The sequence below is a fragment of the Podarcis erhardii genome (assembly GCF_964252035.2).
Source record: "Podarcis erhardii genome assembly, chromosome: 15".
Lineage (NCBI taxonomy): Eukaryota > Metazoa > Chordata > Lepidosauria > Squamata > Lacertidae > Podarcis > Podarcis erhardii.
The window spans coordinates 13,892,426-13,916,525 of record NC_138505.1 but is presented as its reverse complement, the minus strand read 5'-3'; the positions used below and the strand labels follow the sequence as shown (position 1 = coordinate 13,916,525).

Here is a 24,100-nt window from a genome sequence, read left to right as displayed (position 1 = left end):
TTGCCTCATAGTAAAGCGATGGACTATGCTGAATCAGCAAATTTAACAGAAAATAAGAGAACTTAACGACGGCTGTCTTATGGAAGAATGGAAGCCTTTTTCGGATTACTTAAAGAAATATTGTAACATGATGAGTTCGCGAGCAGGATTTGAACCACGAGCAACAGAAAGAACTGGAGGTTATTGTAATTAAGGTTCTGGTATACAAGAGCGACAACAGAGTGCAGCAAAGGGGTGGAATAAAAAACACCACGGAAAATGGAATGGGAACCCGATAAAACAAAAGGAAAAATTATTATGTATTGAAAGGTTTATGTGAAATTTGTAGAAATTTAATAAAATATATGTAAATGCCTGTTTCTTTGCAGTAATTTGAATATTTTGCTCTTTTTGTAATGTGCTTCTTACAATCAAGCAGTATATACAATGTTTGGAAATCAATAGCAATAAATATATACTGAATGAGACCATTGGCCCATCTAGCGCAATATTGCCTACACTGATTGGCAGCAGCTGTCTGGGGTTTCAGGCAGGGGACATTCCCAGCCTTACCTATAGATCCTGGGGATTGAGCAGGCACCTTCTGCATGCAGAGCAAATACTCTACCATTGAGGCTCTGCTCCTTGCCTCCAACACACACTTCTGCAAACCACATCTTGTGGCAGGGAGTTCCATAAGTTAACTAGGTTATTGTTTTGCTACCCTGAATATGAGTCCTAGGGGCTGGTGTTGCTTTGAATACCAGCACTGCCTGTCCTGGGAAGGGACCTGACTACCGGACCTGTATAGTTGTGAATAATCTGTAATATCCGTGCATTATGAAGCCATTACAAGTCCCATTTCTTTCTCTCTCTTAATTATTTCCTCTAACTGCTTGGAGAAGGGAGGAGCACAAAACCATTACAGTTGATTTAGGAACTCATAGCCTGCTCCTCCCATGCTCAGAGCAGTCCTTTAACAATTACTCATAAAATTCATTTGTTTACTCCTGAATTCCCTGCTTAGGTTTTTTTTTTTTTTTTTGGGTGTTTCTTATTCATTCTTTTGCTCTGATTAACCTTGGAAGTCCCTCCCCCTTTTCTTCTACTCCCCAGGCTTGCTTTTAGAAATTACCTATCGTGTGTAATTCTTCTCCGACGCCCCCACTTATTCCAACCCTTCCTTCTGAGATGTGAGAATGGAGACGAAATTTGATTCTGTTTGCTTTTAAAGAGTGAACTGGCCCACTTTGCACTTCCCAAAACAATTCATGAACCAAATCACAGCCATCCTGTGATGTCTGCAATTCTCTGGAGTTTGCAGAGCCCTAACTATGGGAGCTGGTGGGGGGAGCTAGCCAGGTTTTTTGCCCCGGGAGAAGCCTCTGGGAGGCGCCCTTGAGGCTCTCAGCCTGTGTGTATGTATGCAAATACGCATAGGGGGGCTGCCAAATAGGGTCTTTGACCCGGCTGAAATAAAGTCTAGTCTCACCCCTGCCTTGGGCTACAATACTCACCAGATCTCGCTGGCTTTGGTCTCCTGGTATTCCTGCTTCGGCTCCTGAGTGCAGCCGGAACAGCAGCAGTCCCAGCAATAATCCTTCCCGCAGTAGCAACCTGGGCAACCGCTACACCAGTTTTTCCCGCAGCAGCATGAACAGCACCAGATGATCCCCCCAATGATCAGGGCCAGGGCCAGGAGGGGGATGATGATGGATCCCGCGATGATCAAACCTCTTTGGTAACCTGCAACGAAAGGGCTCTTCAGTGACTCTTTCACTCGCTGCCTAGTACAGTGATACCTTGGTTCTCGAACAGCTTAGTTGCTGAACAAATCTGCTCCCGAACGCCACAAACCCAGAAGCGAGTGTTCCAGTCTGCGAAAGTTTTTCGGAAGCCAAACATCCGACACAGTTTCCGCTTGAGTGCAGGAAGCCCCTGCAGCCAATCGGAAGCCGCGCCTTGGTTTTCAAACAGTTTTGGGAGTCGAACATACTTCTGGAATGGATTAAGTTCGAGATCCAAGGTACCACTCTATTACAGTAGATGTGCTATTTAAGCCTGATTTACTTGCGAGATTACAGTTTTGTGAGGTGGTGGGGAAATGAATGAATGAAGAGCAAAGGGGAGAGGAAACAGTCGGAAGGTGTTGTCCGAGATCTCACAAAGACCCTATGAGATCTTGCATGGCATTCCCAGGTTTTGTTGCTGCAGAAAGAGGCTGTAAGCCCTCCGCCTTGCTTACCCAACTCTGGGAAGGTTGTGCAAAGAACTCTGTGGGGCTCCTACAAGATATTGTGGGGCCCTCTGAGATCTCAAAAGAGATCTTGTGAGATTTTGGCCAGCCCCTCTGGGAGGCTATCACATCATCACCTAACATTCCCATGAATCAATTTTCTACAAAAGTAAATAAAATATCTGCCGCCTCTCCTGGAACACCTTTAATGTTTATTATTTACCGTATTTTTTGCTCTATAAGACTCACTTTTTCCCTCCTAAAAAGTAAGGGGAAATGTGTGTGCGTCTTATGGAGCGAATGCAGGCTGCGCAGCTATCCCAGAAGCCAGAACATCAAGAGGGATTGCTGCTTTCACTGCGCAGCAATCCCTCTTGCTGTTCTGGCTTCTGAGATTCAGAATATATTTTTTTTCTTGTTTTCCTCCTCCAAAAACTAGGTGCGTCTTGTGGTCTGGTGCGCCTTATAGAGCAGTATTTAGCAGGATTTATATACTGCTAAACAAACAAACAAACAAACAAACAAACAAACAAACACCCCTTGAAATGGTTTACACAAATGTTCATTAAAACAAACACCCCAAAAGCCCAACTTTAAAAACAAAACATGTAATAAAATTTAATAAATTGCAATAAAAATGTAATAAAACAACATGTTTGGGCAGCTATGAAGCTGGTGGGATGTGGGGTGGGGCGAGTGCAGCCCTGTTTTTAAATGGACACCCCCCAAAAAACAGGGAAAGTAGTGCTGAACAAAAATGCCCCCCCCCCATTCACTCTCCCACATACCTGTGCCAGTTTTGTCTGGATAAGTTGCCTTAGTGACAAACCTCGCCCTCGCTTACCTCCGCCAAAGTAGATGTCCACGGAGCAATAGGCCACGCCAACGTTATTCCGCACACTGCACTGGTAGGTACCCACGTGGTCTTCGCACAAATCCCTGATGTGGAGGTCTCCAGGGACAGAGCCTGCTTAGCAGAAACGAGAGTGTGAAGGGCTGGTTAACTGGAATGCTTCTGAGAAAGTCCAGAGAGCCTGATCCTTTCCCAAGCCAGGTCCGAGGATGCCCCTATAGCAGTGGTGTCCAAACTTTTTCCAAAAAGGGCTAGATTTGATGAAGTGAAGGGTGAAGGGTCGTGGGGCTGACCAAAGGGCTGACCAAAGTTATTGACCTTTTTTTAGGATTGAAGTTTTTGAGCTTCTTTTAGGATTGAAGTTAGAATCATAGAATCATAGAGTTGGAAGAGACCACAAGGGCCATCGAGTCCAACCCCCTGCCAAGCAGGAAACACCATCAGAGCACTCCTGACATATGGTTGTCAAGCCTCTGCTTAAAGACCTCCAAAGAAGGAGACTCCACCACACTCCTTGGCAGCAAATTCCACTGTCGAACAGCTCTTACTGTCAGGAAGTTCTTCCTAATGTTTAGGTGGAATCTTCTTTCTTGTAGTTTGGAACCATTGCTCCGTGTCCGCTTCGTGTCCGAAGTTGTTGAGGTTTTTTTTAAGGATTTTACCCCAGGAAATAAACTGCCACAGGGGCCAGATTAAACTGACCGGCAGCCTGGATTAGGCTCCTGTAACAAACTTTGGATATGCCTGCCCTATAGTTTTCTTCCCCCTGGCCCCACTGTTGTCGTCACTCACCCATTGATCCTCCGGGGGGCATCCAGTCCCTGAATTGGTGTCCGTGCGTCATGGACCACTGGTAGGTGAGGGGTGGTGAGCCCGTGGAAGTGAAGCAGCGCAGCGTGACATCCGCCCCATAGGCTACATTACCGATTATCGAGCATTGCGGCAGTAATGGTCTTTCTAGATTGGCAGAGAGAAGACGTCAGATTCCTGCTACGGCAGGGAGCCACCAACCTTTCTAGATCAGCGAGCGCCATAAACTTTTAAGGGTGCACATGCATAGTAGACAAAATACACTCCGTGGAAACCCATCTCTCTTTAAAATATTAGGAAATATTCCTTGAGGAAAAACCTCACATTTTGGCAAACAGAACAATCCCCAAAAGCCATTTTGACTCTCCCGAAATGACCTCAAATATTCCTCTGCAGTAGAAGGAAGGAAATGGGGGAAAGCTTCCCAATTGTCTTTTCGCTTGCAAATCCCGTCAACAAAACTGCCTGGAATCTAGGGGGCTTACCCACTTCCCGCAAATCCAAGTTTCTGTTAAGCTGAGCAAACTATCAATAGATGTAAGTTTGTAAATAAGAGATTCAGGAACTAAAGTACGGTATTTACAATCTCAATGGAATGGTCAGGCTCCCCAGGAAATGCCACCAGTGACCATTATCAGGTATCCTGGCAGACAGGATTTATGTTGTAGACCACCTCCTGTGATGTATGTATGATGCTTTTAGGGTGGTCTTTGGCTAAGGGGTTGGGCAATTTCAAAGGTCTTTAAAGGTTCCTGCACCTTTACCTCCTCTCTTACCTCCTTACAAGGAGGCGAGGTAACTCTGTTGCAACAGAAAAATAAAGATCTGCCTTGCTTCCCCTGCATCCTGCCTCCATCCATTCATCTCTGACCGATCATGGACTTAGGGGACTCAGTCCCTTGGGGAGTTACGCAAAAAAATCAACACCCCCCCAATTTTCCATAACAGTGGGCATATATGGATTTTTTGATGAGTGCTGTGGGTACTACCCTTTCTAGTCACTTCTGCCTCCCCATCCCTCCTGCATATAATTTGCACTCCACACCTGGTTGGATGCTACCTATTCATTCAAAGAAGGGCAACCTCAAGTCCAGGACTGTGGCCTTTCAGGCTTTGCTAGCTCACTCTCAGCTTTCTGCCTCCCTGGGTTGCATCCCGTGCTAGTCCTACTCAGAGTAGACCCACTGAAATTAATAAACATAACCCATTTAGAATAATAGAATTGTTGAATTGTAGAGGTGGAAGGGACCCAACACAAAGCTGTCACATACGGGGATCGAACCTGAAACCTTGGCGTTATCAGCACCATGCTGCAACCAACTAAACTATACAGGCATTCAACTTGGGTCCATTGATTTCAGTGGGTCTTTTCTGAGTAAGACTAGCATTGGATACAAGCCAATGCCTGCCTGGGCTGAGGAGAGAGAAGTGTGTGTTTGGAAGCTAGATAAAAATTGTATTCATTGCTCCACCCACTATTGCCTCTGGCCCCCCACACCACTGGTAGTGGCCCTTGAAAGGCTGTCCTGGAAGGAATGTCGCCCTCAAGCCTTTTCCCACCCCTGCATTAAAAGATGAGGACCTGCCCTCTGAAACATGCTTAAGGCTACAGTCTTAACCCCTCCTGTTAAGCAACACCACCATCACCCCAAGAATGGAACAAGAGATGAGGTCCACCTTGCACAGTGATGGTCACTTTGTGGCTGGCTTCTGTGGTCTTCTTCACCTTGCACTCGTATGTGGCTGAGTCAGTGATCTGCACGTCCCTTAGTTGCATGGAGGCATCATACAGGCTGGGATCTGGAGAGATGAAACCCACCCTCTGCTGGAGATCAGGAGGTCCAGGGTAGATGACACGGTTATCGTGGTAACCCAGGAGCTTGTGAAGAATCAGACAAGGAGAGGTTGATGGAAAACACATTGGACAGAGGAGAGTGGAGCTTTGTGCATTTTATGATGCTAGTCCTTTTGACGGAAAAGTTATGTTTTGACATCAGCAATGCCCCCAGAAATCTAGCCAGAGGAGTGTGCTCAGTAATAGTTTTAGCAGCTGACCTAGCCTAGCTCAACCAGAATCTTTTTTTTAAAATAAATTTTTATTAATTTTCCAACAAAATTATACAATTTTATCCAAATTTTAACAAATAAAAACATTTTGGACTTCCTTCAGCTTCTCTGGTAATCATCCATAGTTATTCTTCAGTACGCATTCCCTTCATTGTATTGCCTTCATTTTATTCAAATTAGTAAAAATGGCAAACTAAAGTAAGTCATGCAAATGCCCATCATTTGCATATTTTGTGCAGGTGGGAGAGAACAATTCCTTAGGGACACGGGATTTCGCTTAATTATTTAGTATTATTGTTATTTCACTGGGGGCTGAGGCTCTCTTCTACTCCCTGCATGGTGACAGGATCGCAGAAAGCACAGCTCTTTGGAGACAACCAAACCAGTCTCAGGTTCTGCTTGTGGGCATATTTCTTGGGAGCAGGACTCATGGAACTCTGTGGGGTTTACTTCTGACTTGCCATGTTGGCTCGGCCTGCAATGCTCTCCTAGCAATGCAGGGATCTCAGCGCTAAGCCGTTCCTCTCTTTCTCGAGCTGGGAGATTGAAACCCAGCGATTTATAGATGCAACTAAATTACTAAACTGTAAACAGAAACACAATCCATCTCACACCAGCGGGGAAGACTGTGACCAGGTGAATGGTTTGCCTGCTCAGTCTGCCGCCCAGATGCTCACTGTCAATGAGCATCTTCAGCGCCCCTGTTCTCCCTTTGTTATGTTTATGCTGGGCTTGGGCCAGGCCAACTCTTCAAGAAGAGCAGGAGACTCCAACATGGCGCCCATGAAAAGGCTGAATAAATATCCCCTCAAAAATCCACAGTGCTCTTCCTGCTCAGTCAGCCATTTTGTGACTGACGCCCACGACACTTCCTCAAAATAATAATTATAATAATTATTATTATTATACTCCGCCCATCTGACTGAGTTGCCCCAGACACTTGGAATGGGGATTCTAAGTGTACCGACAGGCCCCCCTAAAAAAAGTTGGTGACCCCTGAAGTAGCAGATGCCTTCAAATAAGAGGGCTGTCCTCGCTGAAGCAGAACCCACGATCACCCTACCAGCAGTCTCAGCAATCACTAGAAGCCCATCTCTGCCAGGGAGACGGGGACACAGGGTTTGAAAACCACAAACTCACCGGGTAATCCTGGGGGTGTGGACCTGGCTTCACTTGCTTCCATTCAATGTCCCAGCCATTGTCCGGAGTGTCGTCTTCTGGGTCTGATGCAAATGGGCACCCCAGCTTGACCGACTCCCCTTTGGGAAGGTAGATGACATCCTGCCCCTTTTCCTTGATCCTCACAGCAAAACAGGAAACTAAAAACAAAGAGCCACATAGCGCATTAAACCAGGTCGTTTTTAAATTAAAAAAACAAACCAAATTTTTATTGGTTTTAAAGCAAATACAATAACCATTAAACACTTATCCAGCAGTGCAGTACAACTAATAGTGTTTGTTTTATCCATTGTTTCTAGACATAACACTTACACATTCAACATTCAAACATACTACCTAACATAAGCTAGGAATATTGAGCAGCTGGTGTAAGAAGATTTTAATTTTTGATCATTAACATAGTTAAAGAAGGGGTCCCTGTTTCTTGGAAGGTGTCTCTATTCACTAGGCTTTTTATTGCCCTCCTGTGTCTAGTGAGACCTTGCTGTATCCCAGATAATATTCTCCCGACAGAATCCAGGGTTTTTTTCTACTAGAAAAGGTTTTGCAAAGTGTGGTGCCTTTCATACTAACGCAGCGGAAATCCACTACCACAGAATTCCTGACAGGCCGTCCAGTCTGTGCTAAAGTACCTGTAATGAAGACCCACCAACCTCTGAGCAAGACTCTGTTCCACTGCTGAAGGTATTGTCGGGAAGTTCTTCCCAACGTTTGTCAAAATCCATTTCCTTGTGATTTGAACCCACCAGTTTGCGACCTCTCTGAAGCAGCAGAAAGCTGCATTATCCACGCAACAGACATTTGAAGATGACTATTAAGAACACAAGAGCCCTGCTGGATCAAGGCAGCTGCACCAATGGTTGCAGCTTTTTACCAAAGTGTATGCCAGTGAAACACTACAGAAAGAGGCACTGATGATGGCCACTAGTTTGAACAACTTTACAAGAGGATAATAATAATAATAATAATAATAATTATTATTATTATTATTATTATTATTATTATTTACCCCGCCCATCTGGCTGGGTTTCCCCAGCCACTCTGGGCGGTTTCCAACAAAGATTAAAAATACATTAAAATGTCACACATTAAAAACTTCCCTGAACAGGGCTGCCTTCAGATGTCTTCTAAAAGTCAGATAGTTGTTTATCTCTTTGACATCTGATGGGAGGGCGTTCCACAAGGCAGGCGCCACTACCAAGAAGGCCCTCTGCCTGGTTCCCTGTAGCTCTGCTTCTCACAGTGAAAAAACTGCCAGCAGGCCTTCGGCGTTGGACCTCAGTGTCTGGGCAGAACGATGGGGGTGGAGACGCTCCTTCAGGTATACTGGGCCGAGGCCGTTTATGGCTTTAAAGGTCAGCACCAACACTTTGAATTGTGCTCAGAAACATACTGGGAGCCAACGTAGATCTTTCAGGACTGGTGTTATATGGTCCCGGCAGCCGCTCCCAGTCACCAGTCTAGCTGCCACATTCTGGATTAGTTGTAGTTTCCTGGTCACCTTCAAAGGTAGCCCCACATAGAGTGCATTTCAGTAGTCCAAGCGGGAGATAACTAGAGCATGCACCACTCTGGCAAGACAGTCCTCAGGCAGGTAGGGTCTCAGCTGGTGTACCAGATGGAGCTGGTAGACAGCTGCCCTGGATACAGAACTGACCTGTGCCTCCATGGACAGCTGTGAGTCCAAAATGACTCCCAGGCTGCACACCTGGTCCTTCAGGGGCACAGTTACCCCATTCAGGACCAGGGAGTCCTCCACACCAGCCCGCCCCCTGTCCCCCAGGTTGAATCCTGACTTCTGTCTTGTCAGGATTCAACCTCAATCCATTAGCTGCCATCCATCCTCCAACAGCCTCCAGGCACTCACACAGGACCTTTACTGGTTCATATTAATGGACACCCAGCCCAAACCCCCTGATGATCTCTCCCAGCGGCTTCATGTAGATGTTAAAAAGCATGGGGGAGAGGACAGAACCCTGAGGCACCCCACAAGTGAGGGCCCAGGTGTCTGAACACTCATCCCCCACCACCACTTTCTGAACACGACCAAGGAGGAAGGAGTGGAACCACTGTATAACAGTGCCCCCAGCTCCCAGCTCCTCTAGACGGAAGGATGTTATGGTTGGTGGTGTCAAAGGCTACTGAGAGATCCAGCAGAACCAGGAAACAGCTCTCACTTTTGTCCCTAGCCCACCGGAGATCATCAACCAGTGTGACCAAGGCAGTTTCAGTCCTATGATGAGGTCTGAATCCCAATGGGAAGGGATCCAAATGGTCCGCATCCTCCAGACATGCCTGGAGTTGTTCAGCAACCACCTGCTCCATTAGACGGATCACAGAGAATAAGGCTACTACCCTCCTTCAGAGGCAATACAGACATTCCCACACTTATGTGCGATAAACTTACGCACATCTGTGTATATGCACGGCTCCGGGATATAAATAAAGAGATTCAAACCAGGAGATGGTGGGAGAGAGCTCGAGAGCCCCCATGGCTCACCAGGAGACCCTCTCTGCAGCCCAAAGAGGATGCCGTTGAGGGCAAAGGATGCCCCAAAGAGACCGGAGGTGAAGTGGGGCTTTGTTTACACCAGCCAACCCCAGAGCTTCAGCTCTACTTGAAGAGAAAACAGTGTGGAGAGCAAGCAGGAAAAAGAGCTGGAGAGCAGGGGGAAACGGGTGTTTAGAGGCTTTTTAGAGGGTGTGTTCCACTTACGCGATTTTCGCTTAGGAGTGCGGGGGCCTGGAACTTAACCCCCGCCTAAGTGGGGGGGACAGATGCCTATATACATCTGAGAACCAGTTGCTGGAAACCATAAGATGGAAGAGAGCTGTATTGCTCATGTCATGCTTGGGGTTTTCCCCCAGAAGCAGCTGGCTGGCCACTGTGAGAACAGGATACTGGACTTGGGTGGGTCTTTGGCCTGATCCAGCAGTGCTCGTCTATTAATAATATTAATGTCCCGTGACTGTAATTGGTTTTAACTTTCATCTGCCCCACCTGCAATAAAACATGTTTCTCCCGTATCAGTCCATAAAGGTGTAACTCACCAACGCTTTGACATTGCCCCCGAAGGCACAGCCTTCCATTGTCTCCAGAGACAAGATGGATGCCGACAAGTTTTCAACATATGGTTTTAAAGAGTTTTAGCTTGCCTTGGGACTCTGCTGGTGAACAGTGGGTAATAAATTTAGGAACCACCCACACCACAACAGCAGCAAAGTTCCTTATGTTCTGAACTGCACCACTGACTCCCTCTTTGTTTCCTCAGTCCAATTCAAAGTACCCCTTAGGATATTCCAAGCCATGCACGACTTAGCAGCAGGATATCTGATGGACCTGCCTTCTGCTATATCTATTTATATTTGATTTATATTCTGCTTTTCAACTGAATGATCCTCAAGGCGGCGTACAGTGGGCTGCAATTAATAATATATTAAATTAAATTGTAAATAAAATTTTAAAATATGCTTGTGCCATCTTTAAAGTGGGGTGGCCAGGGGGGCAGGGGGGGGGGGAGAAACCTCACCAAAACAGCATACAATTAAAATACCACAAAGTACAAGCAGCAATCTGTGGGGCTACCCTTGGAACGTCAAGGGCATCCCTCAGAAACCTCAGCTGGTCTAAAACACATTTACTGGGGTCAGGGATGATGAGCGCTTTAGTCCAAACAACAAGTTTCCCACCCCCTGTTTTAGAGACTGGATTTTTATTACTTGCCTACCATAATTATTTTTTACTTTGCTTTTCCACACTGATTATTATGATGTTTTATTATGCTTCTCAATGCAGCTGCTTTTAAACTGTTTTACTGCTGGCTTTTACTGCTGTTTCTTCCTTTTAATGCATGGCTGCTTTTATTGTGTTTTTCGATTTCCCTAAGCCACCTTGCCCTAGTTCGCACGACACAGTAAGCCCCCTTTGCTCTTCTTGGTTCCTTTTCGACTGCTGCGCCATACGGAGAATGCCTTCCAAACTGGGAGTCATAATCTTTCTCCTCATTCAGGTTTAAAAACGAGGTTGCATAGAATGGCGCACTGGGATTTAATTTATTAGCAAGCTTCCTTCAGTTGCTGCCCTTTCTTTAGAGAGGCAGTCAACACAGCTGCTGCAGTAACAAGGAAAAAAAGTGTGGGTGCCCATTTATATATTGATCATCTGCTGCCCTCTGTAGCACCCAGTAAGTGGCAGCCATTTTGAATTATCCAGAGTTCAACACGCACCTCAGAAAAGGGCATTCTGAAGGGAAACAAAGCAGTGGCTGCTCTGATTCTCTTCCCCACATACAAAACAATAATCATAATCATAATCACTGCTCAAAACATAGTTGAAACAAAACAGGCAATTTCAACGGCTGTGGAACAGTCCTTGTCAGTCCAGTATGGCCCTAACCTGATATTAGGATTATTTCCTACCCTTTCGTTGAAAACACAGCGAGTCTCTGGTGCTTGTTGTGCTTAGTCATACCTGCTGTGAAAACTGAGATCGTTGTCTAGGATTAAGATAATAAACGGGTATGATAATAGTTTAGAAACATTCAGAAACCTGTTCCCCAACTCTATCTAATTAAAATTATGGGATACCCTCCAACAGTCCTTGTTTACTTGGAACAACCCTGATTTTCTCGCCCTTGTCTCCAGGAAATCACGGTTCCCGTAGATTGAGGAATTGAGTAAAGAAAAGGGCGTAAGCTTGTGCGTTTCCCCAAATGGGAGCTTTGCAGGAGGAGCTCCACTCAAAAGCATTGTCAACACCTAAAATGATCATTATAATGATAAACCATTGGTGGGAGGGAGGTTCAAGGACAGAAGAGCAGCCCTGCTAGATCAGGCCAAAATGCCGATCTAATCTAGCATCCTGTTGGCCACAGTGGCCAATGAGATGCCTCTGAGAAGCCCACAAGTGGGGCATAATAACTGCAACAGCCCTCTCCCCACATGCAGCTCCCAACTTCTAGTATTCAGAGGGTATATCGCCTCCGACAGTGAAGGCAGAACACAGGCATTGTGGAGTCTGATAGCCTGATCTCCCATTAATTTGTCCAATCCTCTTTTAAACCTCTCCATGTTTGTGGCCCTCACATACAGCTGGAGGGAGCAAAATCCATGCAGAGGGCTAGCCTTGTGGGCTGGGCCGGCCCTCCCATTAGACGGGTTGAATATCTTGCCTCAGGCGGCACTTCACAAAGAGCAGCAGACTGGTATCCCTCAACCAGACCACCTGCTCGGCCACTGTTTTGCTCAGTCACCCTCCGGCCGGTCCACCATCCCCACCCTCTCCCTGTGCTTGCACTGACATAGCTGTGGCAGAGCATCTGCTTTGAATGCAGAAGGTGAATCCGTGGCAGGTTGGGCCGGGGAGAGAAATCCTGGACAGGCCCCTGCCCATCAGTGTGGAGAATACTGGAGTAGGTGGCCTAGCGTGGACTGACTCAGTAGGATGTAGCTTCCTCCGTTCCTATTGAAGTATGAGGAAGCAACAGCAAAGGTCACTGAGCTGGTGGCGTCAGTGGCTACAGCACATCCCGCCAGTGGGTAATATTGCAGCCATTTTGAAACTCCTTTGCTGGTAGAGATCAGTGAGATCTCTGCAAGGATGAGGGGGAAATGGCTCTGCACTTTCTCTGCCCCTTATGACTCAGACTCATAGCTGTCAACTTTCAGATTTGAAAATAAGGGATCAGCAGCCTCACCTGTCCCGGGGACAGTCTACGGGATACCTAACAATCTGGGATAGCAGCAGGAAGCAGCGGGAAACGTCGCTGGAATAAGGGAATTTCCCGCAAAAAAAAAGGAAGGTTGACAGCTATGCTCAGACTCCGTTCTGCACCAGGAGCCTTTGCTTCTAACTATTGTTAAGAGTTTGGGTTTTAAGATGGGTGCCAGACCCCCCTAATCTAGCAAGTGTTAGAATTTAATACAGATTTCTAAGGCTTGGAATAGCCAGGCTAGCCTCCTGCTGAGGCGATCTCCTGGGTGATGAGCCATTAAGGGGAATTCAGGGGTTCAGTGGGAGACGGCAAATGGGTGGGGGCCCCTCCCTCAATGGAAAAACCCAGAGTTTGGAGCAGAGGTAGCAGTGATGTGACCTAGAGGTAAAGCAGAAAGCTGGAGAGAGAGTCAAGGCAACAATTGAGACCAATGTTTGATTTCTGTTTGAATCCAAAGCTGTAGCTATGGCAGAAACAAGACCCTTTTGGGGTGTTAATGCTGTGAACCCCTCCACCGTAGGTTGCACACATGCATAAATAAACCGTATATCCCAAAGACACCACAGTCCCCTCTGTGGAAAACATGAACCCTGGATAAGTGCCTGGGGTGGTGTGCAATACTGTGGTGTCAGAAGTGGAGTTTCCAGAGTGTGGGTGGGCAGCTGAAGGATTTGGGCAGCAAACAGATGCAGTCAGTAGCTGAAGGCAAGGGGGAAGATGGTGCCTCAGAGAAAGGTGAGCAGGCTAGAGCTGAGGAGCTGCTGCTGCTTGATTTCTCCATTCCTTGGGAGCATGCTGTGGGGAATGGGGCGCAGGAGGAATTGGAGGTGTGTGTGAACGTGCAGGAGGAGCAGCCAGCACCTGAGGAAATGATGGTGTTTTCTTTGGTGGAGGAAAAGCTCGAGGCCTATGTGCATGCAGCTGGCGCCTGCTGAATTGGGAGAGATAAACCCCTCAATGATTTTGGCCCTTGGGTGCCCCAATATGGCATTGTGGGGTGGGAACCAGTCCCTATATTGGGTGCAGCCCTTAAGTAGTCTGGGCAGCCAGAGTCATCCAGGGTCCCATGGGTTTTGGGGGCAAGAGTCACTGTGAGGGTTATTTTCCTTTGTTTGGGCCCATGAAGCATTTAAGAGATGCTGGAAGTAAGCAGAGGTGGTGGGATTCCTGGCTGCCATTTTGGGTGGACTGAGCCACCTGATCCTAAGTAAAAGGACTTGTGCCAGGACTTGGATTTGCAGTTTGGGGCAGGAGGTGAAGTGGATGGGCCCAGGGGCAGCAAGAGGAAGTGTGCCTGTGAGGAAGCAGATGTTCTCCTAGAGTTGGGTCTTGAAGCCCTGCTTGCAGCTACAGAGACTGTTTTGGGACTCGAGTGTGAGTCTGGAGCCCCTGATCCACAGCCTGAGGTGAGCCAAAGTGAAACTGAAGGGCTCCTAAAAAACTGATGCTGTGATTTGAGCCTCGAAGTAGCTGTTGATCTACTGGGACCTTTGTGAAATCCCAAGGAAAAGAGTAATTTAGGCAAGTGCATGGTGTGGAGGTGGGGTTGCTGTATTGGGACTGCTTATTTGCTGCATGGATCCTTCCTGAAAATTTTAGCATTTATTGTTATTCTTTTTAAAATGCTGTTATTTTTGCATGCTGGAAACTATTTAATGATTTTTTAGGAATTGTAGTAGCACCAGGAAAAGGATGAGCAAGGGTAACGAAGCTCTAGTACTAAGGCTTGCATATTGACTTAAACATGTTGGAAACCCATTATTTTGGGGCTGGCAAATGTGGGAGACTGAGTAAGCTGCTTTGGGATGCAGAACTGACTGGGAGCGTGCACCAAGGGGAAAGAGGGAGGTCTTAAGAGATCCTGATGGACTGGAACTTGCATGAAAGAAATCAACTGTTACTCTCCTGGTGTTGGATTAAAAGTGTAATTGTGTATTATTATTAGTTTTGGATGACATGTGTTCTAATGCCTTTGCTAACTTGCCTGTTATTTTTCCGCAGGGAAGCTGTACTTTGCTGTTTGTTTGTACAGCTAGGACCAGATGTTCTTGGGGAGGGGGTAGTGTTATGAGTTAGGAGCGTTAAACTGGGTGCCAAACCCCTCTAATCCCTGGATCCAGAAAGTGATAGAACTTAATCAAGGCTTCTAAATCTTGGACTAGATAAGCTAGCCTTCTGGTGAAGAGCCATTAAGAGGGATTAAGGGGTTCGGTGCGAGACAGCAAATGGGTGGGACCCCCTTGTTTGAATCCAAGTTTGCGGCTATGGGAGAAACAAGACCCTTCTGAGGTATTAATGCTGTGAAGCCCTCCATCGTAGGCTCAGGTTGCATATATGTGTAAATAACCCATATATCATAAAGACACCACAGTCTCTGCTGTGCGTCATTCCAAAAGCAACATGAACCCTCAGTAAGCGCCTGGAAGCCCTGAAATCTCGCACCGCTTTGAGATTGGGGTGGCGTGCAACACTATTATAATTAGCAGCAAGTCGTGGACACCTTCCACTTGTTTGCCCAAATTAAGGGGTGCGAAATTGGGGTCAATCTCAAGCAGGCAGCATCCTTGGCAATCTTCCCCAAACACCTCTTTCTTCTGCTTTCCTTCCTCAAGAAACTCACATTTTTTCCATGACTTAAACCACTTACTGCAAGAAACATTAGAGGATATACAATTCCCTGTGCTTAGAAGAGGAGGCAAATTGGGGTGCGGGGCATTTTGCAGGGAAACTGAGGATGGGGAGAGCAAAGCGAATAATGGGCAGAGCCAGGGACAGATGTTCGTGTTCAACTAATCTGGAATGCCATGATGAAAACTGAAGGAAAACAATCTCAGAAGGGGAGTTCCCCATCTTATGCAGATCTGCTCAGCAGGAAGTCTCATTGGGTTTGCTTTCAAACAGGGATACCATGGATACCACCCACCCACCAGGGCCCCTTTGTGGGGAAGGGTAGAATATAAAGTTGTTAATAATAATAATAATAATAATAATAATTTATTACAACACAGCTGCTGTTCTGGAAAACAAAGTAAGTCCCTTCTGACCATAGCACACACAAACAATATAGAAGTCTACCAGTTTGTTTTCAGACAGCTGGTTGGGATTTTTCCCCACCCACAAGCCATACAACCCAGAGGAACATAACAACAACAATTACTAATAATTAATAATAATAATAATAATAATAATAATAATAATAATAATGATGTTACATTGCTATTAGGTCGCCAATGCTGGTCCTACTCAGAGTAAACCCACTGAAGTTAATGAGCACAACTAACAGGTTCATTACTTTCAACAGGTCTACTCTGAGTAGAACGTAGGTACAACTTATCATCAAATAAAACGCTGCCCGTTCTAACACTTTTGCATGGCAAGAGGGGGACATGCTTGCAAAAACCACATAAATAAGGAGGAAATGAACAAGAAGGGAGAAACTCTGGCAGGATGGAAGAATGGGGCAGCCTCAGGAGCCACGTAAAACGAGGCTGGGGCATTCATGAGCTCATTGCTTCCTCTCTTTTCTTAAGTCCCTCAAAGTCATAGAATCATAAAAATGTAGAGTTGGAAAGGACCACGATTTATTTTTATAAACTGAATTGATATTAAAATTTAGCTTGCAGGCAGGGGGTGTTTTATCTGTGCAAAGCTCCACACTTTTTCAAGAGCAACCTTCCCCCCTATTGTTGGCACAGCCATTATTAGTTAGCTGAATGGTGACCTTTTTTTTTTTAAATGCCTGCTCCAAAGGTCTTATCTTACTACACTAGGGATTATATAGCTATATCTGAAATTTCATGCATATCAGTTAATATTTTGACACTCCTCCATGAAAATAGCTGTTTACTTGGCCGTTTTCCTACGTTGTGAAGGCTGAAATTTCAATTCAGTGGAGCAGGGTCAAGATATTAACTGATATGCATGAAATTTCAGATATCGCTATGTAATCCCTAGTGTAGTGAGATAAGACCTTTGGAGCAGGCATTTTTTTTAAAAAAAAAGTTTTTTTATGAACCGCCCTACTTTTCAGTGGTGGCACCGCTGTCCCAGGATGTGGTTGCCAGGCTACTCTAGATGACCACATTACAGATGTCCTTTGGCGCTTTTTCTTCTGCAAGGCTTTTAATGATTAGTATTGCTGCTTTTCTCTGCATTTATTTATTTAAATTTATTTAAATCTGCTTGCCTGCATTTTTATGATGATGATAAAACAGAATAAATTGAATACAATCCTTTCAATTAAAAATAATGGCATTGCAAAAAAAATAATAATGACTGCACACGTGTATACTAAATTGTGCTTAAAAAAAAATATTTCCTCCCCTCTCTGCTTAAAGATTCTCCTGTGTGGTAGGTTAGGCTGGGCCACTAGAACGGGGATTTGGAGCCGGGACTTCCTCTAGCCACTGACACCCCAGCCACTACACCACACTGCCTCTCATCAAAGGTGACACTCTTTTCTTCATTGTACAACAATATAAAATATTGGGTTCTCTCGTGGGCTATTGCCCTTTAGTTTGTGCTCACCTCTTCTTTGTCGCTTTTACAACACAGAAATCAAATGCATGAAGAAAGAAAGAAAGAAAGAAAGAAAGAAAGAAAGAAAGAAAGAAAGAAAGAAAGAAAGAAAGAAATGTAGCCTTACCTAGCATCACGCAGAAGACGAGGGATCGAAAATCCTTGTTCCCTGGCATTGCAAAAAAATGAAGCTGGGCTTCTGTGAAGAGCGGCTGCTGAAGAGGCTTGTTGCAGGCTCCAAGGCAGGCAGAGTCTGTCAACTGATGATCTGGAGACGGGTGTCAAATCTTCTCCTGGGCTCACTTAGTCTGCGCTGTCAGGATTCCTTTGGGTTGACTTGCAGCAGGTGACTGAGGGCCTCCAAACTCTGTAAAAGGAGCCAGTGACCCATCCCAGTTTCCTTTGAAGTAATTGCAATGCACACTTAACAATTAGGTCACACTTTCATCTGAGAGGTTGCCAAACACACACACACACACACACACACACGGATGCGTGCAAGTCAGGTCCCTTGCTGGGATCCACACGCCTAAACTTTAGGGCAAGTCCGTTCAGTTTTCTCAGGTCTTTTATTTATTTATTTTTGAAATTATCCTAAAATAATACGTTGCAAAGCAAACCACAGAGCTATTTGCTGCTGGGCTTTGGATCCAGGATGTGGCATAGAGCACTTGAGGAAGGGAGCTTTTCCTTTATTTTGATGTATTGTGCAATTAATATACAATCAGCTTGCTGCCGTGTGATCCAAGCACACTTGTAGAACATTTCCCCTCCATTCTGCAATTTGTTTGATTATTATTTTTTAAGCACGGAATTCCAAATTTTCCTTCACACATTTTTACCTAAGAGATGAGCATGTTTTTAATCTAAAACACACATTTTAGTATGTTTTTGAGCTGCATATACAGCAACATTCAGATAAGAGGATTGTATTTTGACCTGTGAAATAGTCCAGAAAGTGCGAATAAAGTCAATTTGCTTACAAAATGTCCATTCAAGCATCGCTGGTCTTAATTCTGGCTCAGAATCAAATCCGCTTCAAGCCACTGTCTAGGATCCTGGCTGGCTTCCCTAAAGCACGAGGTTTGGATGCAAAGACAAACCATAGTTAATTCCAAATGGACATGGAAGTTGCTCACCAGGTAGGGCAGAACAGCATCACTGGCTTCCTGGCAGGTGAGGCACTGCTTATTCCCAGGAGGGAGATGGGTGATGCAGCGGTGGGGTGGGGGTCAGCATGCTCCTTGCTGCTGTGTTTGCACTGCACCCCATAAAAACAACCCTACTGATCAGGCCCATGGCCCATCTAGTCCAGCATAATGTTCTCACAGTTGCCTCTGGGAAGCCTGAAATCAGGGCCTGAGTGCAGCAATGTCAGGGACTGGCCGGTGGCTCTGGCAGTGTGTGGCAGAGGAATAATAGTAATAGTAATAGTAATAGTAATAGTAATAGTAATAGTAATAGTAATTTATTATTTGTACCCCACCCATCTGACTGGGTTTCCCCAGCCACTCTGGGTGGCTTCCAACAAAGATTAAAAATACATAAAAATGTCACACATTAAAAACTTCCCTGAACAGGACTGCCTTCTGATGTCTTCTAAAAGTCAGATAGTTGTTTATTTCTTTGACATCTGATGGGAGGGTGTTCCACAGGGCAGGTGCCACTACCAAGAAGGCCTTCTGCCTGGTTCCCTGTAACCTCACTTCTCACAGGGAAGGAACCGCCAGAAGGCCCTCGGAGCTGGACCTCAGTGTCTGGGTTGAACAAAAGGGGTAGAGACGCTCCTTCAGATATACTGGACCGAGGCCGTTTAGGGCTTTAAAGGTCAGCACCAACACTTTGAATTGTGCCCGGAAATGTACTGGGAGCCAATGTAGGTCTTTCAGGATCAGTGTTATGTGGTCCCAGTGGCCACTCCCAGTCGCCAGTCTACATAGCTGTCAAGGTTTCCCTTTCTTAAAGGAAAATTCCCTTATTCCGAATAGGATTCCTCGCAAGAAAAGGGAAAAGTTGACAGCTATGCCAGTCTAGCTGCCGCATTCTGGATTAATTGAAGTTTCCAGGTCACCTTCAAAGGTAGCCCCACGTAGAGCTTATTGCAGTAGTCCAAGCAGGAGATAACCAGAGCATGCACCATTCTGGCGAGACAGTCTGTGGGCAGGTAGGGTCTCAGCCTGCGTTCCAGATGGAGCTGGTAGAGAGCCGCCCAGGACACAGAATTAACCTGCGCCTCCATGGACAGCTGTGAGTCCAAAAGGACTCCCAGGATGCGCACCTGGTCCTTCAGGGGCACAGTTACCCCGTTCAGGACCAGGGGAGTCCTCCACACCTGCAGGTCTTCCATTAATTTGTCGAATCCTTTTGTAAAACCATCCAAGTAACACCCGCCGACACACCTGCCCATCATCTTGGGCCCTTCAGAGGAGCTGCCTCATGGTATCCAACATCACCCTTCCATAATGCCTAGGGGTCATGGCAGGACATCTGCAGCACTCCTTGTAGGGAAGGAGATCAGGCCAGAACGGTGGCTGCTAGGTGGCAGCTACCCCAAACAGTTTCGCTGACACTTTCACCAAAGGGGCAGCGCACATTTAAACAACAACAACAATTAAACCTCCACCCCCCACAGGTCCAGCTTGACAGGTGGGTATCATAGAATTGTAGAGTTGGAAGGGACCACCAAGGCTCATCTAGTCAAACCCTTGGCAGTGCGGAAGTAAGGCATGTTATTTAATTGCACAGCACTGTGCTGCTCATTGGGGCTGCCATGCACAGCTCTATTGCAAGCCTCAGGGATCCAGTTGATGGTTGATGCTTACAAGAACACTGGGCAGAGGACTTTGCAATCTCCCACCATGGTCCAAGCAAGTCTTTGCCTACCCCACACACAATGTCATATATGGCGTCCAGTGTAAGGCAGGTAAGGCCTGGCTTGAGTGAATTAAGCTAAGTGATTAATCACCCAGATATTAATCAACCCTAATTTTTAAACTGATGGGTTCATCAGCAATTTTTTAGTACTGGAGCAGTAAGAAGGCCCAGTCAGTGGGTCAGTGCATCTGGCTGTTAACCAGAAGGTTGATGGTTTGAGCCCACCCAGGGACAGTTGTGGGTAGGATACCTGCATTGCAGGGGGTTGGACTAGATGACCCTCAGGGTCCCTTCCAACGATAATTCTATGATATGACTGGCCACCTTTTTAACGTTTTTGCTTTATTGTGGCAGCAACACACTGAAACCAATACAGATGCAAGAAGAAAACCGCCACACCCTTAACATCTTGTATCATTGAATAAGATCAGGCCACAGAATAATTAAGCGAGGAAAGCTACAACCCAGTTGGGACAAACTTCTGAGGCGGCAAAGAGATAGGATCAGGCTGCCTTAAATCTAAACCACCCACCACTGTCTGTTATTAGAAAAACCAAAGTATCACCACCCAAAACACTCTGTTTAGAGCTAGAGATAGGAACTCACTGAGGTGGTACATTCATGAAAGTCATCAGCGTTTTTGTGTGAATTGCTCCTGCTGTGCCCATTTTTCTGTGCAATTTTGCCCAATATACATACTTTTACAAAGCAAATTTCCCTGTTACAATGGATGTTTGTGTTAGTATTTCATTCTCTCCTGGCAGGATCATGTGATCCTCTGTTTATATTCCATAACACTGTAAGTGTAGGAATGGAACTCAGACTAGAGAACTTCCGTTCTGTGTGCTTTTGGGTTTTGCTCTTTGTTCTCTGCTCTCTGACAGAGAAGACGTGTGTGAGAGACGCTGGTCACCCCAGCCAGGTTTTGTTGTTTTAATTTGCTGTACAAAAAGAAATGTGTGATGCCACATTCCTTCATCATCTGGCTACTTGCAGAACTCTAAGTGTGCACACAGCTCCACTGGATGTGTGTCGCAGTGTTGTCCGTGCAGGGGATGTACAGAAAGTTTGTATGTTAATTTAATGAATGTATGCTGTCACATACAACCATTACCCAAATATATGCCTTTTTGCACACATTACCTGCCTGGAGAACTGCATTGCAAAATTCAGGAAAGCGCAGATTTTGAAGGATGGCTGTATTTCGCCTGGCACATTTGCTTTGAAGATTGCAAATTAGGCAAGCTTGCCTTCAAATGTGAACTGAATCAAATTTCTCCTTAATCCCTACTCCCCAATAAATATGGTACCAAAAATGTTCCTTGGTTGGGGGAGGTTCCATTTGAACTATACATTTAAAGCAGTATTATACCACTTTAAACAGTCGTGGCTTTCCCCAAAGGCTTCTGGGAATTACAATTCATTCAGGGTGATGAGAGTCATTGGAAGACCTCTCCCCATTCCCCTCACAGAGCTACAATTTCTCAGAGTGGTTTAACAACCAGTTGTAGCTCTATGAGGGGAATGGGGCTCTCTCAACAACTCCCAGCATCCTCAACAAACTACAACTCCCAGGATTCTTTGTGGGGAGCCATGGCTGTTGAATGTGGCATGATACTGCTTTAAATGTGTAGAACAGGATGGGGCCAAAATCCTTGCTTGTGGAGAGCTAACAAAAGGGAGAAGGCTGGGCAATATAGTGTGTTACTGAAGTTATGGTGTCCAGTGAATTATTTGGTGGTGGAATGAAAGGTAAAAGGTAAAGGTAAAGGTACCCCTGCCCGTACGGGCCAGTCTTGCCAGACTCTGGGGTTGGTGCGCCCATCTCACTCAAGAGGCCGGGGGCCAGCGCTGTCCGGAGACACTTCCGGGTCACGTGGCCAGCGTGACATTGCTGCTCTGGCCAGAGCCAGAGCCAGAGCCGCACATGGAAACGCCGTTTACCTTCCCGCTAGTAAGCGGTCCCTATTTATCTACTTGCACCCAGGGGTGCTTTCGAACTGCTAGGTTGGCAGGCGCTGGGACCGAACAACGGGTACGGTCCCTATTTATCTACTTGCACCCAGGGGTGCTTTCGAACTGCTAGGTTGGCAGGCGCTGGGACCGAACGACGGGAGCGCACCCCGCCGCAGGGATTTGAACCGCCGACCTTTCGATCGGCAAGCCCTAGGCGCTGAGGCTTTTACCCACAGCGCCACCTGCGTCCCTTGGACGGAATGAAAGAGGAATGAAAGAGGTGGAATGAAAGAGCATTCTGCAATCTGAAGCTGCAATACAGGTTGTCCCAGACTCTTAGTATCCATCTGCTTGCACAAGGCTGGGGAGCCTGTCAGCCTCCAGGTCAGTGGTTTCCAAATGTTTTCGAACCTCTGCCCCCTTGATTCCACCCACAATGCCCCTACTCTGCCCTATAAAAGGCATTGTGCAGAATAGTGGTTTGCATGACCAGCTAGGGAAGATAACAACACAGTAAAATTCAGCACTCCCATAAATGAAGATGCAAGGGTGAAGGAAATTGACAGCATGTAATCTTTATACATGAGTGGCTTCCCAAACATGCACAACCCTTCACCTACCACAGACGTGCGGTAACTACTAAGAAAACCAATAGCTATTCCCAATAATTGTGATTAGTGACAACTCAGAGTCGTAAATACATACAAACGTGACCAAAGGAAATAGCTTTGAAAGCGTTAAGAGCAATAAAGCCTTAAAGAAGAGGTGAGGAAGGTGTTTCTCTCTGGGCCAGGGTTTCCTAAACTTGTGTCTCCGGCTATTTCTGGACTACAACTCCCATCACCCCTAGCTAGCAGGACCTGTGGTCAGGGATGATGGGAGCTGCAGTCCAACAAGAGCTGGAGACCCAAGTTTGGGAAACATTACTCTAGGCTCTAGCCTGGTCCATCGTAAACAAGGAATAAATGTGCTGGGAGGGGCCCAACTCCAGCACCCCACTGCCGCCTCCTTGCTTCTTACTGCCCTTCTAGGTACTCTCAGTCCCCATACAAGGGGTGGTAAAGGTAAAGGGACCCCTGGCAGTTAAGTCCAGTCGCAAACGACTCTGGGGTTGCAGTGCTCATCTCGCTTTACAGGCCGAGGGAGCCAGCGTTTGTCTGCTCCGCAGACAGTTTGTCCAGGTCATGTGGCCAGCATGACTAAGCCGCTTCTGGCGCAACAGAACACTGACACCAGAGCAGCGCATGAAAACATTGTTTACCTTTATCTACTTGCACTTTGACGTGCTTTTGACTGCTAGGTTGGCAGGAGCTGGGACCGAGCAATGGGAGCTCACCCTGTCGTGGGGATTTGAACCGCTGACCTTCTGATTGACAAACCCAAAGGCTCAGTGGTTTAGACCACAGAGCCACCCGCATCCTAGGACAAGGAGTGGTACCAACCACTTTGAGAACCACAGCTGCAGATGTTGCTGACTCCCATCCTCCCTCACTATTGGGCAGTGCTGGTTGGGGCTGATGGGAGTCAGATTTCCAAGATACCTGGAAGGTCTCTAGCGCCCACATGCCAGCCCAGCCCAGCCCAGATCAGCCTCCCTCCCAAACGGTACCTTGCTCCACGCCTCTCCGACAGTGCATCCGGGCCCTGCCTCTCCGCTTTCTATCATCCTGCATCAGGAAGGGAAGGAAGGCAAACTGGGCACAGACAACGCCCTGCACCTTTCAATTAGGGTTTGACAGCCCGGAGCTAACTGGTGGTGACTCGTCCTCCAAACTAAACCCAGATGTAATTTATGAGAGCAAGCAAAGGAAACAAATGTTTGGATTCATCGCAGGGCAGGGTGCCTTGCTAAGGCACTAGGCATTTTGTGGGACATCCCTCATTTTCACCAAACGGCAAAACCAGATCTGGTGA

General features: G+C 46.4%; 1 protein-coding gene across 2 annotated transcripts in view; it reads right to left on the bottom strand.

Annotated features, from left to right (window-relative positions):
- LOC309331048 (V-set and immunoglobulin domain-containing protein 8-like) overlaps window positions 1-23,875 on the bottom strand; it is a 28,090-nt gene extending 4,215 nt beyond the window's left edge. The window contains exons 1-7 of one of the 2 annotated variants that reach the window (XM_081843045.1): window positions 23,796-23,875; window positions 17,484-17,723; window positions 7,086-7,264; window positions 5,556-5,757; window positions 3,861-4,025; window positions 3,060-3,182; window positions 1,497-1,725 (exon numbers count right to left, since the gene is read on the bottom strand). In XM_081843045.1, the coding sequence (XP_081699171.1) occupies window positions 1,497-1,725; window positions 3,060-3,182; window positions 3,861-4,025; window positions 5,556-5,757; window positions 7,086-7,264; window positions 17,484-17,532 (947 nt within the window). In that variant the 5' untranslated portion in view covers window positions 17,533-17,723; window positions 23,796-23,875. Of the gene's footprint in view, window positions 1-1,496; window positions 1,726-3,059; window positions 3,183-3,860; window positions 4,026-5,555; window positions 5,758-7,085; window positions 7,265-12,213; window positions 12,758-12,931; window positions 13,366-17,483; window positions 17,724-23,795 lie in introns of those variants that run through there. The other variant, XM_081843044.1, reaches the window with a different exon arrangement.
- Between the last annotated feature and the right edge of the window lie 225 nt (window positions 23,876-24,100).